Here is a 17714-nt window from a genome sequence, read left to right as displayed (position 1 = left end):
TCGACAGACAAGCAGACACAGCCGACCGCTGTGGCCTCCCGTCGGTAGGTACCTGCGAATACTCTATTCCCGCCCCGCCTGTCGCTTGTTACAGAAGTCGGCTAACAGCCAGTACACATATAGGATTAATCAGAGACAAATGCACGCGTAGAACCACACAGTCGTTAACACAGATTAACGGCGTTACACCTGTTGTCGCTGAGCTTGGCTTGGCACAATTTCGTGAGGACTCGAGAGAGAGAGAGACGCAGTGTGTGAGTGAGGACGCGGATCGGAGGGTGACACAGGTCCAGGTGAGGAAAAAATGTAGAGGACGTACATGGAGCAAGCGATCTTGAAGAAGAGCTGCGGCGCCATGAGAAATCAAAGCATCTCTTTCCATTTCTCCGAAACGAACGCCTCCGTGTCTCTTCCTGCCTTTCACAGGCTGGTGCGTCAGAGCATCGACAGGACCGGTAGCACGCACTTGATGTTTGTCGGTAACCTGAAAAACATGGAAAACATGGAAAACATGAAAAACATGAAGAACATTGCATCTTCCCGTTCAACTGCTGCTGTCCAAACGCGTCCCAGAAGAAACAAACGTACAGTTCCTTTCTGGAGTCACATACACACACAACAACATGCATTTGTGTTTGTGTGCAAATGATGCAGACAGGAAGGTCTGTGTCGCTGCAAGCGCCTCGCTAGGCACTTTCCAATGGACATAGACAAATGAAACGTTCTCGGACGTACAGATGGAGAGAACGTCCTTGCATCTGTGGGCGTGTGCTTTTCTCCCCAGTCACAAACAGGTAAACGACTATGTATTCACATATTCGTGCCTCAGGAAATTCATCGGGATCGATACACATCTGGATCCTGAAAGTCCTCTGGACAGCCTCGACAGACAGCGCAAGCGGTCTGACTGGAAAGCATGTCACTTGAGTCGAAAGGTGCCTCCAAAGCACTCACTGAAGTTGCGAACTCCGGTTTCCTTTCTTTCTCGACGTTCATCAAAAGGCCACAGGTGAGACCAAAAGGCTACTCTCTGAGATGTCCGTTAAACATCAGCAGTCTACTTGGAAACGGGCAGTTCTTCCTGCAGTGAAACGCGTCAAGAAGAGACCTGTCGGCTTTCGAAACTTGCTGGGACACTCCGCGAAAAAAAACAGAGAGTTTCTTGTTTTGCGAGCGTACCATGTGCCTCAGTCTTTGATAGTAAATGAGACCTGTGAAAATATGTGCAGTGAGAGGAACTCCATACACGCCGCTGTACAGCTCCTCAGTTCCGTAATACTGGTAGCCTGGCAAGGAGAAAAAGTGACAGGAGAGAAGGAACAGCGCGAATTGGCAGAACGCTCGCTTCCACTTTTGGACAGAAAAAACGAATTTGGCCAGACGATCGACTGGACAGGGTCGAGCAACGCACAGATACACCGACTGAGACATCCGTCTGGCGGCGAGGAAGAAAACAGAAACTCTCAACCTTGCCTCAACCACGCCTGCAACGCCATGCAGAAAACAAGAGATGGCAAAACGGATACGTCGGTGAGAAAACTTCAGTGACGATAGCACATCTTGTACGCTTACACCCTCCGGCAAGAATTCAAAGACACTCACGACCAAAACCACCAGTCGAACTCGTAGTAGCCAACCTTCAGACAAACAGCTTCTGCAAAAACCTGGGATACAGAAGAAGTTGACTTTGTACATGCGCATAAGTGCATATATATATATATATATATATATACATAGGCACACGTATGCAACTAATTGTAGTCGAAGATGATACATATATATATATATATATATATATATATGGATGCCTACAGCTCCGTGTAGATACACGTACATGATAAAAGTATATATATACATACACGTACATGATAAAAGTATATATATACATACACGTACATGATAAAAGTATATATATACATACAAGCATAAGGAAAAATGCAAGGAAATCGGCTGTATAGGGGATCGCACCTGCACGCATGAGAGCTTTTCCGAAATAGTCGACAGGCGTTTCAGGTTCGTCTTGCGCCTGCCGCTCCTCTTCGGGTGTCCTGTAGCGTTCGCCTCGCTTTACCCAGCCTGGAGGAAAGAAAAACGAAAGACAGAAAAAATAACTAAAGGCCAGACACAATTTGGCAAACGCTGACAGCGACCTTTTCTAATCTCTCCCTCCCGCTACGCATCTACATACACATATCCTTTCACTAACAATACGCATGCACATATATATATATATATATATATATATATATATATATATATATATATATGCCTCTATATATGCATCCGTAGCATCTCCATGTATATCTACGTATGTCTCGATACCCGTACAAACAAACACATAAGCTTACATATATATATATCTATATGTATATATATATATATATGTATATATATAGATATATATCTATATGTATATATATATATATATATATATGTATATATATGTGAATAGGTATACATGTATGCATCGATGGCTGGGAAACGCGCCTGATTTTCGTGTCGGCATTTGATCGCATGCGTTTCCACTCCACATTTGTCTCACCGTGGTACCCTCCTTGGTCGACCCATTTGTTCTTTCCATCCGCCGATTGGGGAGGGAACTCGCGGAAGGGTGTGGCATCCTGTACATTTGAAGACCGAAAAAAAGATCTAACATACCAGAACTTCTACGAGTTTGTCCCCTTCTTTGCATACCCCACAAGGCGTCGTACGAGCTGTGTACGCTTTGGAAACTAGCACTTTCACCTATGTACATATAAATATACAATATATATATATATATATATATATATAAGCTTGTTTGCATGCACGCACGTGTACATACACAGACATATGTTCTTTTTTGTGATTCAAGGTGGCGACAGAATCGCCATAGGCCCCCCCCTTAACTCGTGATTCCCACTGACTTGGGCCAGGCAACCGCTAGAAGACGAATTACACACATAAGCTCTCGTTCTGTAGAGTATACATATGTATATATATACATATATACATATATTTGTATATATATACATACGTATATACATGAATGTTCTTTTAGGAACAAATAAAAGAAAAGTGTGTGTGGGTTTTACAGTAGGTGGTATTGCCCTCCACTCTCCATGCATATACGTCTTTATGTGACTACAAAAGTAAAAATAAAAGGAAATATAATATTTAATGTGGAGAGTACCTGGTAGGCTCCGTGGACAGCTGCGGCCTTTCCGGCCATGCTTTCGATCAACATCCCAATGGTCATACGACTGGGGAAGCCGTGAGGGTTGAACAGAATGTCGGGGACGAGACCGGATTCCTGAAAGAAAAATTTGAAAAATAGAAGAAACAATAGAAAATACAGAAATTCAACGGACGAGATTCTTCACTTCGCTACGATGAAACTGGATCCGCCTCGCTTTCGACGAGGCACCCCTGAGCACCGATACAAGCACTCCTGCCGTCTTATACTGAAGGAGACAAAAGAGTCGCCGATAAAGCCAGAATTCGAAACGAAGGCGATTCCTGTATTGATCGACGGGGGTACCTCATCCCCCCGAGGCAGGATACATCCTACGATCGCTGCTTGGCAAGAAAATCACCGTCCGCTTACTGTCTGCGTGTCTATCTCTATCTACGTATCTATATACAAGTCAAAGCTATATCCCTGCCCGTCAAGGTCTCTTCACATGCACATATCACTTTCTATCTGCATTTCCTTCTACCTGTTTCTGGATCTGTTTATCAATCGGTCTCTCTATCTGTGTTATGTCCCCAAGTCTCCACTAATATTTGTATGCACATCTCTGTCTCTCTCGCGGTACATGAACGTCTTAAACGAGCTGTCGACCTGTCTCCAGTTCTCTCGGGGGCCTGCCCACTTACGGTGAACGGCATGTCTTCGTGAGGCCAGAGCATGGAGAGAATGCCTTTCTGTCCGTGACGCGAGGCGAATTTGTCTCCGATCACAGGTTTCCTCACGCAGCGCAGGCGCAGAGAAGCTCTGCAGCCTTTGAGACCCGATTTCGCTAGACGCTCGTGGGCTGCGTCGGGAGGCGAAATGAAAGTTACTCCATCCACGTACGCGGTCTCTCCGTCTTTGTACGCATGTTGAATTCCATTACTGGCGAACGACGAGGAAGACGAAGACGTCTGCACCCTGCAAGCGGACACAGAAGAGTAAAGAAAGCCGGCAAAGTGAGCAGAGAGCAAGACCCGAGAGAAGCGGTGAGCAACGCAACGCCAGAGAGAAGAGAAGAGAAGAAGGAGAAGAAGGAGAAGAAAGAGAAGAGGGGAAAGAGGGGAAAGAGGGGAAAGAGGGAGACGACGGGGAAGAGGGAGGAGAGACAACAAGCTAAGGGGCGAGCGAGACAGCCAGAGAACAGAGGAGAGACAAGAGCAGAACACACGAGAGAAAATAGAATTGTGAAAAGAGGACAGAGAATGGAGAGGAGAGAGAAGAGAGAAGAGAAGAGGAGAAAGAGCAAGGGACCTGAAAAAGCAGGAGCAATAAACGAACCAAGAGTCGAGGAGAAAGAATGAGCAACGGCACAAGAAGAGCAAGAGAGACGCTTACCTGCAGTAGGTGTTTCCTTTCTCAATTTTTGCTCCAATAGCAGGGAAGCCATCCCCATCCAAAGTTGCTATGTGCTTGCGGCCAAATTCGTTGACGTTGCCGAATGTGTATTGAGAAGCAGCGCCCTAAAAAACGAGAACAAAAATGAAGAACCTCTTTCTAAATCGCAAGCAGGTGTCTGGAGCTTCGTATCTCCAAATATACTCCCCTTCGTTTCGCCCTGGGGGACCGCATCTAGAAATCCACTCCGCGTCTCTCGAAACGATCACATCCCTTACGCATGTCCCTCCACACTGACATGTCTTTTCACAAATCCTACATCCAACTGAAACCGTTCTATACATTCTAATATAAGTATATATATATATATATATAAACATTTATGCTTACGAACGGACGTCCCTATCGAAATAGACTTCGGTGCACATTCATGCATCCGCAGGAACGCATATATGTTGAAGCGTATACACACGTATGTATACTTCCGTGAACATCTCAATGCCCACTCACATTATATACATATACACACACATATATATGTATATATATATATATATATGTATTTATGAATGGTTTGTATGCATGTGTGTACGTATGGAATCTCCCTGGATGCATTTCGATGGTTGAGGGCTTCACTGTTTGTCGCCTACCGCACGAGCTGAGGCAGGCGCAGCATCGATGACTTTCGATTTGTAGACGCAGCCGTGGAAAGCGCCGCGTTCCATCGAGCCTTTGTTGAGAATCATGGCGTCTTCCATGTCGAATCTAAGACACAACAGAATTTCCAAACCGAGGACGCGTATATGCAGTCACTCTCTGTCCGGGCAGTCTCAGGAGAGGTGCTCTCCCGAGAGTCGAGGCTCCAGCGCGCAGCGAAATCCTCGCGAACGCAACAGGGAGAGAGCGGCGCAGCAAAGCAGGAAGCGGCGCAGGCGAGTTCGCCGTTTGGAGGGAGACGACACCGGGGGGAAGAGACTAAACAGAGAACTGCAGCGCGAGAGAGATGCCTGCCAGACGACTGTGAGACGAGGGAACAAGGAGGGTGCGAGGAAAGGCAAGAAAACGAGCGAGAAGAAGAGCAGAGAGTGTGGAGAGAAGCAGAACGGGAGGAGCAAAAATGTGAGATGACGGCGAGCGAATTCGTACCCTGTGTAGCACATGACGGCAACGACGGCGTTGACGCCACTGGGGTAATCGTCGAAATCGAAACGTCGATAATCTTCTGTTCGAACGAGAGGCCGCTGAGGAGTGATGAGTCGATAAGCCTTGTTGTCGTGGCGAAACGGAATCGAGTGAAAAGGCGTCCCCATCGTCTGCTTCAACATCTGGCACTGATAGATGTTCCTGAAAAGAATCAAAGGAAAATGCAGGGGACAGCCTTATGAAACAAAATGAAATCAAACGACAGGTGCCATTAACCAGATGGAGAGTTGTTGCCAAGGAACCAAAAAACGACGCACGTGGTTGTTTTCAGGAAGTAGCGGCGAAAAAGAAACTCAGAGGCTCCACACCGACGTCTTCAGAGAGAGAGGGAGAGACACAAGGAGAGAGAAGACGAGAGATACATCAGCAAAGAAGGCGACTCGGAGGATGAAAGACACAGAAAGAGGAAGCAGGAAAGACAGAGAACATGGAGAAGCAGCAGACAGAATCCGACACACTCCAGCAAGAGATGATTCGAGGAAAACAAGAAAAAACAGAAGCCCAGAACAATGCCTGGAGATGGAGAGTTGCATATACTGGCCGCTCGTATAGAGAGGTGACACTTGGTTTCTGATACGGAGAGAACGGAGCGAAGACCAGCTAATATGTATCTTCGATTTTTCGGAAATCAAGAGAGCACTGAAGGAAAAGTCTCTCGTCGTTCTCCCTAGTGGACAGAGTCGCCATCGTACGCGATTGGACGCCGAGATAAACATCAATGAAGAGAGGTCAAAATCCGGGCAAAGCTGTGCAGATCCACGCTTGCGCTTACATCTCTGAACGGAGTCCGTCACGAACCATGTGCGAGAGAACGCTCGATTCGAACGCACACCCTCTCTCGCTTTTCAACGCTTTTCTTCCCTGTCTTCGCGCCTACCTGGGGCTCTGGTTGTGGTGGCTATAGGGGGTAAGACTAGCAGCGATGCTGAGGAAGGCAGAAGACTTTAACTCGACATATTCGTATTTCACAGGCGCGCTAAAAGAGAAGAGCGCGTCTGTGCCCGAAGCTTCGTTGGCTGCGATGAGGGGGAAACGCTTGCCGCTCTCTCCCGTCTCTCCTGTCTCTCCTGTCTCTCCTGTCTCCTCAGAGTGTCTCTCCTGCGACGCGCTGTCGACAGAGAGAGCTTGGAAGCGGCTCGCGAGAGAGTCCGTCGACACAGACGAAGAAACAATTTCCGACACGACCGGTCCGTGGAGGCGAAGAAGGCGGTCGCTGCGCTTCACATCCGACGGCCTGCATGCAATCGCTGCCCACGGCTGCATCAGAGGGCCAATGTACTCGATGCTGAAGAAAGGAAACCGCAACAAGCGAACTTGCCTTCTGTACCCGAGACTCACGAAGGCGAGTCACACAAAGGTGAAAAAACACAGATTTCCGAGGAAAACAACATATACACATACGCGTAGGGAGGCATATGATCTACAAATATATATATATATATATATATATATATATGTATCGATATTGGGGGCACATGCATGTATGCATACGAGGAGCCAGGCTGGTGTATGCACATGCGGAGCAATGTATCTGAAGGATGGCAACGAAACAGTTAGGGTCCTGACAGGCCTCTACTCGATCGATTCCACAGAGAAAGAAAAGGAGCCAAATTCAAAAACGCAAACAACATTTTTACCGCCTCTGGAGTGCAGCGCTTCGAAGCCAGTTGCTCCGTTTGTCGCTTGTCACCTCACTCGTCCTGGCCGCTTGAGGCATGCGGCAGAAACACAAATCTCCATAAATATACACACGTAGACATAAGGGAAGATATACGTATACATACATGTACGTATCTATACATACATATACACACATGTATATATATCTATATATCTATTTATCTATCTATCTATCTATCTATCTATATATATATATATATATAAACGCATATACACATGTAAACACCTACGCATTCATACATATATAACTGCATATACGCATATACATGCAGAGAATATTTAGAACGTCGGATGCGCGAGGGAGAGTATCGGGTGTGGGGGCTCTGTGTAGGAACAGTGTGAAGGACGAGGTTGCTGAGAGATGCGGTGGAGATTATCTTGTTTTTCAGGTTTCCTCACCGTCCACTTTCGATGTGGCGGACCGGACGCACCAGACGACCAGGGAAGGTGAAGATGAAAATGCTTTCCAGATTGCCTCTGAAGGTCACGAACAAAAGACCGACATGCCATCAACAACGCAGGCAAACACGCGAGAGAAAACCACAGAAACAAAAAACAAACCCACACTCACATCCCTATACATATACATACATATATACATATACATACATATATACATATACATACATATATACATAAACATATATATATATATATATATTTAACGTGGAGGTCGACGAAGGCATCTCTAGAGATCTGAGTGTGGAGCGAGAAGAGAACTTGAGAGAGGACGAGCGGCAGCGCTTCAGAACGTAGGCAAAGGTTCTGCCGCCCACAGAAAGACACGAACCCCCCCGGTGTGCAGAGGAAACGACCTCAGCGAGCGCATGCAGATCACCATGCAGCTGGCCTCACTCCCGCGGACCGAGAGAAAGACACAAGCACCTAGAAAAGATATCGCGACGGCGCTCCCCCCCCCTCTCCATGACACCATCCAAGTCACGCATGGGGAGAGTTCTCTCCACGCGGCGACGGCCTCCGCACAGAGCGGCGGGATTGAAGAGCGCAGAGAAGAGGGATGGCGAGACCAAGGCTTCGCTTCGCCTCCGTTGCTCACCCGTTGTGGGGGAAACCGACGACCTCCCAGTGTTGCTTGAAGTCTTCAGCTTCTCTGCTTTTCAGGTCTCTGAACGTCTCCAGCCAGAAGGCGAAGTCTTTCCGGTCGAGCCGACAGACGACCGCGCCGTCGACAACGAGAGGAAAGGTGGATGCAGAGGAAGTCGCAGCAACGACGCCGGTCGGCCCTCGAACGGCAGGACGAGCCGCCTGCCGGGCAGAGGCTCCAACGTCCGAGGGAGGCAGACCTGAGGTTCCCTCGAGATCCACGCAGACGCCATGCTTGTGCAGAAACAAACGAATGCTCGCGCGCGCCTGCACACCCAAGAGAGGGAAGCGGGGGGACAGGAAATGCCGGCAGGAGCGCGGAAGCGATGGAAGAAGAAAAGGAAAAAGAGAGGGAGGACGAAAGCGCAGACGACTGAAGAGAGAGCCGAGAGGAAAGGCGAGGAGAAATGAAGAGAAGAAGGCTGCGAAGGAAAGAAGAGGGAGAGGGGAACGAACTGAAAAAAGCAAAAATGAAAGGAGACATAGAAAATAAGGTTCGCTTCGAGTCTCACCCGTCGATCAGGAGGAAGGGCGACAGGAGCTGCAGATTGCGTGAGATGAAGAAGAAGTCCACACGGCGCGCCGTCAGGTGTATGTACAGGGCAGAGAAAGCCCCATGTCTCGCCGAGGAGTTTCCGGACCTACACCCGAAAAGCAAAGAACTGATTCCGTCCGTTATACACCGCAAAACAAACCAGTGAAAGTCGCCTCAATCCAAAATCGTTTCGACACAGACAGTGGACATCTTAAAGAACACTGAGGCCCCTCGACCCTGCCTTTGCGTCTCCTCTGTCTCCTTCGCTGTCTCTTCTCTTCGCGTTCCAGGCCTGCTGTCTCTCTCTATGCGCTTCTAGGCACCTTTCAACTCCTACTCATATGCGCGCGTTTCTCCTCTCCCTCGCGTTTGCCAGTTTCGCACCAGGTTTACTCATCTGCAAGTCACAGCATGTCTTCACTTTTTACCAACGGGAGTGGAGAGAACGACGCATCAACGCGTGAAGAGTAAGGCAGCGAAAGCGAAACAAAAATACTCATATACATATATATATAAATATATATAAATATATATATATATATATATATATATATGCGGTACACATGTTCATGTGTACACGGATGCAAGGATAACAGAATGGCCGCAAAGGAGCGTAAATGCGCATGAACGAAATGCCCAACGGTTGAGGCAAGAACCTACAGAAGTCGTTTTCATGGTAGTGAAAAATTGACCGCGATGGACGGCTCGGAAGTGCGAGAGAAAACGGTGGACGTTCAAGCGATCCGCCGTGACAGTCCAGCCAGACAGCTGCATGCAGACACGCAAGAAGTCAGGAGATTGGCTCCGCGACATGACAGTCGTCTTCTCCAGAGGCGAGAGCGCGCCGCTCTGCACCCGCCTTCCCAAAGAGAGACACTCTGCTGAGAGAAGGAAAAAAGCGGGAACACAGACGAGTCGGAAAACAAGGCAACACAAGAGAAACCCATTCGACCATGCCGGTGCTTGTCCAGCAAAGGGGGGGCTCGGTCCCCTGCTGGAATACACGTTTCGCGAAAAAAGTAGTCTCCGTCCTACTGTTTTCTCACATGCTTCAGCGAATCAAAAACCCGAGGTTCTACTCGGTGGAAACGTTTCAACACAGCGGAACGCGATCTCAGAGACTTCATTCTCATTCTTGAGTTGACGTTCAAAACGCATGCAATTCGAGTCCACAGCGAACCCGTCTCTGGAGGTCGACCTCTCCGGAGCCTCGCTTTTCCAAGACAGCAGTCCTGTTTTCGTATGTCGAAAACCACGAGTCCGGTCCCTCTCTAAGTGAAACGAGAAAGAAAATAAACAATAAAACGATGGAAACATGGGGAACTGACCACACACATGGAAAGATCACAAACTCACACCCCCTGGCCTTTTCTTTTTTCTTTGTCTCGAAGAAGGCACACTGCCATGTCGAAGAATACCTCGTCTTGCACAGATTTCAATATATATATATATATATATATATATATATATATATATATACGGCTATGTACGTGTAGATGTGTAACTGCGCATATATTTATATATGTGTGCGTAAACATAAATGCGCCCATTTTCATACATTTATATATGCATGTGCTTTTGTATGTATGTATGTATGTATGTATGTATGTATGCACAGACGAACTAGATGTATATCCATATACAAGGATTCACATTATGTATGTGAATACTGTTTGCATATAGACATATATATATATATATACATATATATATATACATATATATATATATATATATATATATACATATATATATATATATATATATATATATATATGCATGCATATTGTACACATATTCCGATAAACATATGTAGAGAGAGTGAGATGTCGTCGGCGCGTTGTATGGTGGCTCTGGGCGTCTGCCGCGAGTCCGCCGGCGACGCAATCCGCCACAGAAAAACGACGAACCTGTTGAAGGTCGAGCTGCGTCGTTCGAATATTCCCTGTGGCCATGAAGTAGGAGAGTTTCTGCGCAATTTCCGGGCAGCATCTGCGAGGAACGAAAGGCGAGCAGAAACGTCTTCTCCCAGAACGCGAACGTTGTCTGTCTCTTTGGCTTCGCAGCCACCCGAGAGAGAAGCGAAGGAATGCAGACGACGTCGCAGAGCGGGGTCCGGAAAGAGAAGGAAATAGAGGAGAAAGCGCGAACAACAGAGATAAAGAAAGAGAGGAGAAGGAAGTATCTAACGCGCTGCCGAAGAGAAAGCGGCTACAGACGAAGAGAGAGCTGACAGGCGGGAGAGGGCAACAAACAGAGGCAAGACGAGAAAGACGCACCTGTCGGTCGCGAGGTCGAAAAACTTGTTGGAGTAGATCGCAGCTGTCGGGTCGTTGCCCGAGTTTTTCAGCATGCGAATTTCCTGAGAAAGTCAACGCGCGGAAGTGCACAGAAGCGAAGGAGATCAAAGAAGACCCCACTCCCTCAAAGGCGGGTGAGGTCGAAGCAGCAGAAGGGAGGTCTGCATCCTACAACGCGTCCCTCTGACGAAAAGAGAAACCGAATGCGAGAGCTGCAGGCGAGAGATGGAAGGCAAGAAAAAGAGAAGACACGAGAAAGAGAAAGAGAGAGAAACAGAAAGAAAAGGATGCCGAAAATAAAGACAGAATCGCAGGAAAAACAGATTCCCTAGGCCATCGACATCCACGTCACGCACCCCGAGGCAGAGACAAGAGACCAAGGTATTGTAAGACACTCGGAAGGTCAATAAATATTCACAGATTTATTTTTATATGTGTGAGCTTGGATCACCTGCATGCTGTTTGCCTGTCTCCAGGTTCACTTGAGGAGGCCGACACCAAGGCCGCGACCACAGAAAAAAAGTTTCAGAGGACGAGGCACGAGCTGTTTTCTCGCCGGAACAATATGTCGTTTTCCACCGTTTCAGTTCACTTTGGCGGAGAGTCCTCTGCGTGCGAACACCCTCTTGAAAACGCCTGAAACGTTCTCGCTTACCTGGAGGTAGTGCAGTCTGATCTTCGCGAGACAGGAGAAAAGAGCGTCCTTCAGGACGGAGGCGAGAATCTGACCTGGCAACACAACTTCTTGGTACGCAAAGGAGTCCAGGCTTTCTGCCTGCACAGAAGAAAAGACATGCGAGAAACGCAGTTGAGAAGGCAAGAAAGACAGACACCCCACACACGGAGACAACAACAGGGACCGAAGCAAAACACAAAAAAGGGAGAATGCGAAAAAACGCAGAAAAAACAGGGGAAGCTGCAGACCCCCGAGAGGGCCGAGACGGAGAGAAAAGGAACAAGAACGCAGAAGAAATAGCGTCGACGCCGAAGGCATGCATCCCCAGAAAAAGCGAGACATATACCTCCAGATAAACAAGACCAGTCTGCAGTGGATGACCGACTTATTCATCTTCATAACGTGAAGGCACCTTCACATACCGAGTCGCCAGGTAAACCCACCACACCCCAGATGTAAACGCATGCCTAAATTTGCACTCATCATTCAACATACTCATAGAGCCATAACGTTCATCGACGAGTCTCTATACGTACGCATTCATACGAAGATACATATATATAGATATATGTATATATATATATGAATTTATATTTATACATGTATGCATATATATATGTATATGTATATATATATATATATATATATATATATAAGTAGATGTGTATAGATATGTATTGATACATGCATTACTATTAGAGCCTACGGAAATTTTGCCTTGTTTGAGGAGTCGGAGTTTTTTGTACATGAGGAGGGCCATATCGAATTTTTCGCTCCAGCTGCTCAAGTGCGGCAAGACAAAGTGGCGGATGACGTAAGTGCCAGCAGCCTCGTAGCTGCTCCCAGGGCGCAAGAGCCAGTGGACGGCTTTCCAGAACAGCAACCCAAGCTGGTGGAGCGGCTGAGGACAGAAACGCACAACCGCAGCAGCGCGTGAGAAGTAAAAAATGTCGCGACGATTCACGAGCCGTACCTCGCCTCGGCGAACGAACCGAGGTCGTTGCCTACACGTTCTGCGGATATATATATATATACATATATATATAAATATATATATATAATGTATAGGGAACAGTTGCTTTTTCAGTTTCGTTCGCTTTCTCACTCTCCTGATTTCTCATTCTCATGTTCTCGAAGTCTGCTACTTCATGCCTGCTCCTCAATGGGTCCTTGTTCTCGCGTTAGACTGACGTTGGCCTCCCTTCCGTATCCGTTTCCTCTCTCTCTCTCTTTCATCGTCCGGCTCTCCCTCACAACTCCTTGATCTCTCTTTCGCAGTTTCGTTCAGTCTGCACCCTACATCTGTTTTCTCTCTCTCCTTCTCCAGTTCGCTCGTTCCGCCTCTCCCATTCCGTGTCTGGCGTTCCACACTCCCTCCCTTCCCCGCGTCGCTTTCCAGCTCTTTTCTCCTCTGGTTGTTCTCTCTGTCGCTTGACGGCTTCCTCTGCGCTCGCCTCGTTCTCTGCCTGGCTCTCTCCCTGGACCTCTACGGTGCGGACGGAGCGCTTCCCTCTGTGGCCCGCCCAGCCGCCGGGAATCCCCGGTGTGTTTGCGGCTTGCGCCTACTCGGTTTTCGAGGACGTCTGAGTCTGCAAACGTTGCCTCTTGGCCCCAAAGCTCTTCCACCAACTGACTGCGGGCGGTCGCGTCGGCCGCGTCATCCCAGCAGCCTTCGAGAAGCTTCGCCTTCAGCTGGGCCAGCGACAGATTCCCCGCCAGACAGCGCAGCAGCAGGAAGAATCCACAGAAGTACTCCTGCCGATTCAACAGGATTCGATATGTGCAGCGACCGTCTTCGGTGTCCAGGAGAATGTTCGACGTCGAAGTTCCGTCGTACCTGCGGGGAAAAACGAGAGGTCGCGGCAGAGTGAAGGCAAGCGGGAAATCGAGCGAAAACGACACGGAAGCTCCTCACTGCCAGCAGCAGAGGCCGCTGGTGGTGGGGCGGCTCCGTCTTGAGAGACTGGCAATGCGGGCAGGCAGGCAGCGAGGCTCTAAATGCCAGAGCATGCATACAACGCGACTGCGGAAGCGATGCCTGTGAAGACGGGAGAGCCTCTTGAGACCTTTTCGCATGCACACGAGTCTGAAAAAGCTGGAAAAACTGCGCTGCGCACCTCTGACTCCTCAAGAGAACCGCGTAGGGAGTGCAGAACGCGTCTCGATTGGCGAACGCCGGACGCTTCAGGGCGATGGGGAAATTCGTTCGCTGCTGCACGACGAAGCGAATCACACGCTCATTGCCGTTGATGATGAAATAGCCGCCGCCGTCGTCCACGTCCTCGCCTGCGCGCTGCAGCTCTGCGGGGCTCATGCCTGCATGTAACATAGGAAAAAAAAGACAGAAAATGGCACAAAAAGAAGAGGAAATTCGGAACGAAATGCGGGAAATTTAAAGAAAGACGGAAACAGAGGAAACAACTCTCGAGTTCAACAGACAGAGGCTCCGTCGCTTGCTGCAGGTCGAGACCTCCAGCGACCCATTTTACAGACGCGAAGTCAAAGACGAAATGAAGAGACGCGAGAAAGAGACACAGAAAGCAAAAATGAAATGTACAGTGAAGCAGAGAAATAGAAAGAACGGGAGGAAGACAGAGAAAACGAACAAAATGAAAAGTCAGAAAGAAAGGAAAGACCGACAATGCCCTGTCGGGCCTCACGCGCCTTGTCCTCCGGTGAACGGCGTTTAGCTTTTTCCCTCTAATCGAAACTGCTTGTCCTCGGCACCTCAATACATGAACGTATGCGGATACATATCTATCTGCCTATCTGCTTTTATATATATATTTTATATTCTAGATATGAAGTATATACTTTTATATCTATTCAAATGCATGAGGATTGTGTTTATATATGTATATATATATATATACATATATATATATATGTCACTTTGTCGACATCGGCATGGTAACACCGGGCGTCTACGGTGAGTAGCCTTCGTTTCTCCCGCCTGCCTCCCCCAGTCATTTTTGTCTCTCCTGTTCTCCTTTCTCCATCTCCTGCTTCCTCTTCTTCTTCCTGTTCTTCTCCTCCGTATCCTCCTGCATTTTCGTCTTCTTTTCTCCCCCCTTCTTCAGGGTCATCTCTTTGGGCCTGCTTCCGGTTCTCACCTCTTGTCGAGCACAGTTTGCTGCGAACCATTAATGGCGCCATGCCGACGACGACTTCCTTCTTCAGAGCGGCGCCGTCGCGGCGATCGCTTCGGACGAAGGAGACTTTGAGAGGAGCTCCGTACGTGATGTGAGCCTCTCTGCAGTGTTTCGGGAGAAGCAGCTGGTCGTCGCCAGAGCCTCCGACGCCTGGCTGCAGACGCGCCCCCGCGGCATCGAATCGCACCGGTGCCCCAATGGATACGGACGAAATCGCGAGTTTAATATCTGTAGAAACAGCTCGAAGCGTCCAGACGAAAAACGGTGGAAAAAAGAACGGACTCGACGCCGAAACGCGCTCGACAAGGTGAGCCGAGAAGGAAAGAACGGGGCGACAGGGGGAAGAAAGAAGAGGAACGGAGAGAGGATGTGAGCCGAGCAGGTGACAAGAATGTTAAACCGGAGACGAGAGACAAGCAATGGAAGGCGCGAGGCTGACGGAAGAGACAGAGAGACAAAAACAGCGGCGCTACTACGATATCTTTATATGGAGTTATGTCTGCATTTCTATCTCTTTCATACACTGTACAGCTGCAGATGCTGGTGATGAACAATGCACAAGGCAACCTAAGGAGCGAAACGAAAACGAGAGGGAGAGCCAGAGAGGGGAGGACAAACTGAGATACACAACGCCACTAGAAGGTGTACAGACAGTCAACCTGGGCCGCCCAGACGAGAGAGAACACCCAACTGCTTGAGGCGACAGAGATAGAGAGACATGAGCGAACGGGGGGGGAGGCAGAGAGAACTCAGAGGCGAGAGAGAGAGAACTCAGAGGCGAGAGAGAGAGAGAACTCAGAGGTGAGAGAGAGAGAGAACTCAGAGGCGAGAGAGAGAGAACTCAGAGGCGAGACAGACAGAGAACTCAGAGGCGAGACAGAGAGAACTCAGAGGCGAGAGAGAGAACTCAGAGGCGAGAGAGAGAGAACTCAGAGGCGAGACAGAGAGAGAACTCAGAGGCGAGACAGAGAGAACTCAGAGGCGAGAGAGAGAACTCAGAGGCGAGACAGACAGAGAACTCAGCGGCGAGACAGACAGAGAACTCAGAGGCGAGACACAGAGAGAACTCAGAGGCGAGACAGAGAGAACTCAGAGGCGAGACAGAGAGAGAACTCAGAGGCGAGACAGAGAGAACTCAGAGGCGAGAGAGAGAACTCAGAGGCGAGACAGACAGAGAACTCAGCGGCGAGACAGACAGAGAACTCAGAGGCGAGACACAGAGAGAACTCAGAGGCGAGAGAGAGAGAACTCAGAGGCGAGACAGAGAGAACTCAGAGGCGAGAGACAGAGAACTCAGAGACGAGGGAGAGAGAGAACTCAGAGGCGAGAGAGAGAGAACTCAGAGGTGAGACAGAGAGAGAACTCAGAGGCGAGAGAGAGAGAACTCAGAGGCGAGAGAGAGAGAACTCAGAGGTGAGACAGAGAGAGAACTCAGAGGCGAGAGAGAGAGAACTCAGAGGCGAGAGAGAGAGAACTCAGAGGCGAGAGAGAGAGAACTCAGAGGCGAGAGAGAGAACTCAGAGGCGAGAGAGAGAGAACTCAGCGGCGAGAGAGAGAGAACTCAGCGGCGAGAGAGAGAGAACTCAGAGGCGAGACAGCGAGAGAACTCAGAGGCGAGAGACAGAGAACTCAGAGACGAGGGAGAGAGAGAACTCAGAGGCGAGAGAGAGAGAACTCAGAGGTGAGACAGAGAGAGAACTCAGAGGCGAGAGATAGCAGGGAGACCAGCGGCGAGAGAGAGAACGGAGAGGACCGAGGGAAGACCAAGAGAGCACCGTCGAGTAGACAGAAGATGGAGAGAGGAGAGAGGACTCACAATCTGTAGGAGAGTAGAACGGATTTGCTTCATGTTTGTCAGGGTCGTAGGAAGGATCAACGTAGACGACAGGGAGATCTTTCACCATTTCCTGCAAATAGACTTCCAGGAAACTGTCGAAAGACCGGACGTGAGGGAAGACCGCTTGCTGCAGAGTTGCGTTGAACGCGGCGCGAGGATGGGGCGAAGCAGGCATCGTCGACGGACGACAAGAAGAAGAAGGAAGACCTGAAGAAGAAGGCTTTGGCTCAACTTCTTCATCTGGAGAGGCGCCTCGTGGTCGACGCTTCTTCCAGGCTCTGTCGTCTTCGCCTGCCATCTTGACTCCTGGAACAATTTTGGAAGAAGACTTCGAAAGAGAAGGAAGAAGGACGGCGAGAGAACAACTTGGAGGCGAAGCAGATTGGGCGCGCGGGTGCGTTCGGAAGCATCTGCCTCGTCTTTTTCACCTTTGTGATCTCAGCATGTCTCTCTGGAGATGGCTGAGAGTGAAAGAAAGTCCAGTGGAAGAAAGAGAAGAACGAGAGAAGAAGCATCGAGAACCTTCCTGTCGGGTGTGTGCTCGAGTGAACGGGAGGGAAGGGGAGAAAGGTCAGGAAGACGAGAAGTTGCAGCGAGGAGAACAGAGGGAAATCCGGACCGCAAAGGAGGCCAACGACGAAGAGTTCTGTTCTGCTGAGATTCGCCGCCTCCCACAAG

The 17714-nt window shown here is 48.9% G+C and overlaps 1 protein-coding gene across 1 annotated transcript in view; it reads right to left on the bottom strand.

Annotated features, from left to right (window-relative positions):
- The window catches only part of POLR1B (DNA-directed RNA polymerase I RPA2), a 20103-nt gene extending 2389 nt beyond the window's left edge, over positions 1–17714 (bottom strand). The window contains exons 1-22 of the mRNA XM_002371142.2: positions 17016–17714; positions 15161–15427; positions 14165–14363; positions 13614–13884; positions 12754–12948; positions 12027–12146; positions 11351–11433; positions 10982–11063; positions 9732–9839; positions 9049–9177; positions 8490–8803; positions 7832–7909; positions 6630–7037; positions 5696–5893; positions 5200–5314; positions 4550–4674; positions 3859–4132; positions 3173–3292; positions 2543–2621; positions 1969–2076; positions 1180–1286; positions 320–484 (exon numbers count right to left, since the gene is read on the bottom strand). Coding sequence (XP_002371183.1) covers positions 320–484; positions 1180–1286; positions 1969–2076; positions 2543–2621; positions 3173–3292; positions 3859–4132; positions 4550–4674; positions 5200–5314; positions 5696–5893; positions 6630–7037; positions 7832–7909; positions 8490–8803; positions 9049–9177; positions 9732–9839; positions 10982–11063; positions 11351–11433; positions 12027–12146; positions 12754–12948; positions 13614–13884; positions 14165–14363; positions 15161–15427; positions 17016–17334 — 3864 coding nt within the window. The 5' untranslated portion in view covers positions 17335–17714. The remainder of the gene's footprint in view (positions 1–319; positions 485–1179; positions 1287–1968; positions 2077–2542; positions 2622–3172; positions 3293–3858; positions 4133–4549; positions 4675–5199; positions 5315–5695; positions 5894–6629; positions 7038–7831; positions 7910–8489; positions 8804–9048; positions 9178–9731; positions 9840–10981; positions 11064–11350; positions 11434–12026; positions 12147–12753; positions 12949–13613; positions 13885–14164; positions 14364–15160; positions 15428–17015) is intronic.

The sequence above is a fragment of the Toxoplasma gondii genome, chromosome II (assembly GCF_000006565.2).
Source record: "Toxoplasma gondii ME49 chromosome II, whole genome shotgun sequence".
In the NCBI taxonomy this organism is placed as follows: Eukaryota; Apicomplexa; class Conoidasida; order Eucoccidiorida; family Sarcocystidae; genus Toxoplasma; species Toxoplasma gondii.
This window is presented reverse-complemented; position numbering and strand designations above follow the sequence as displayed.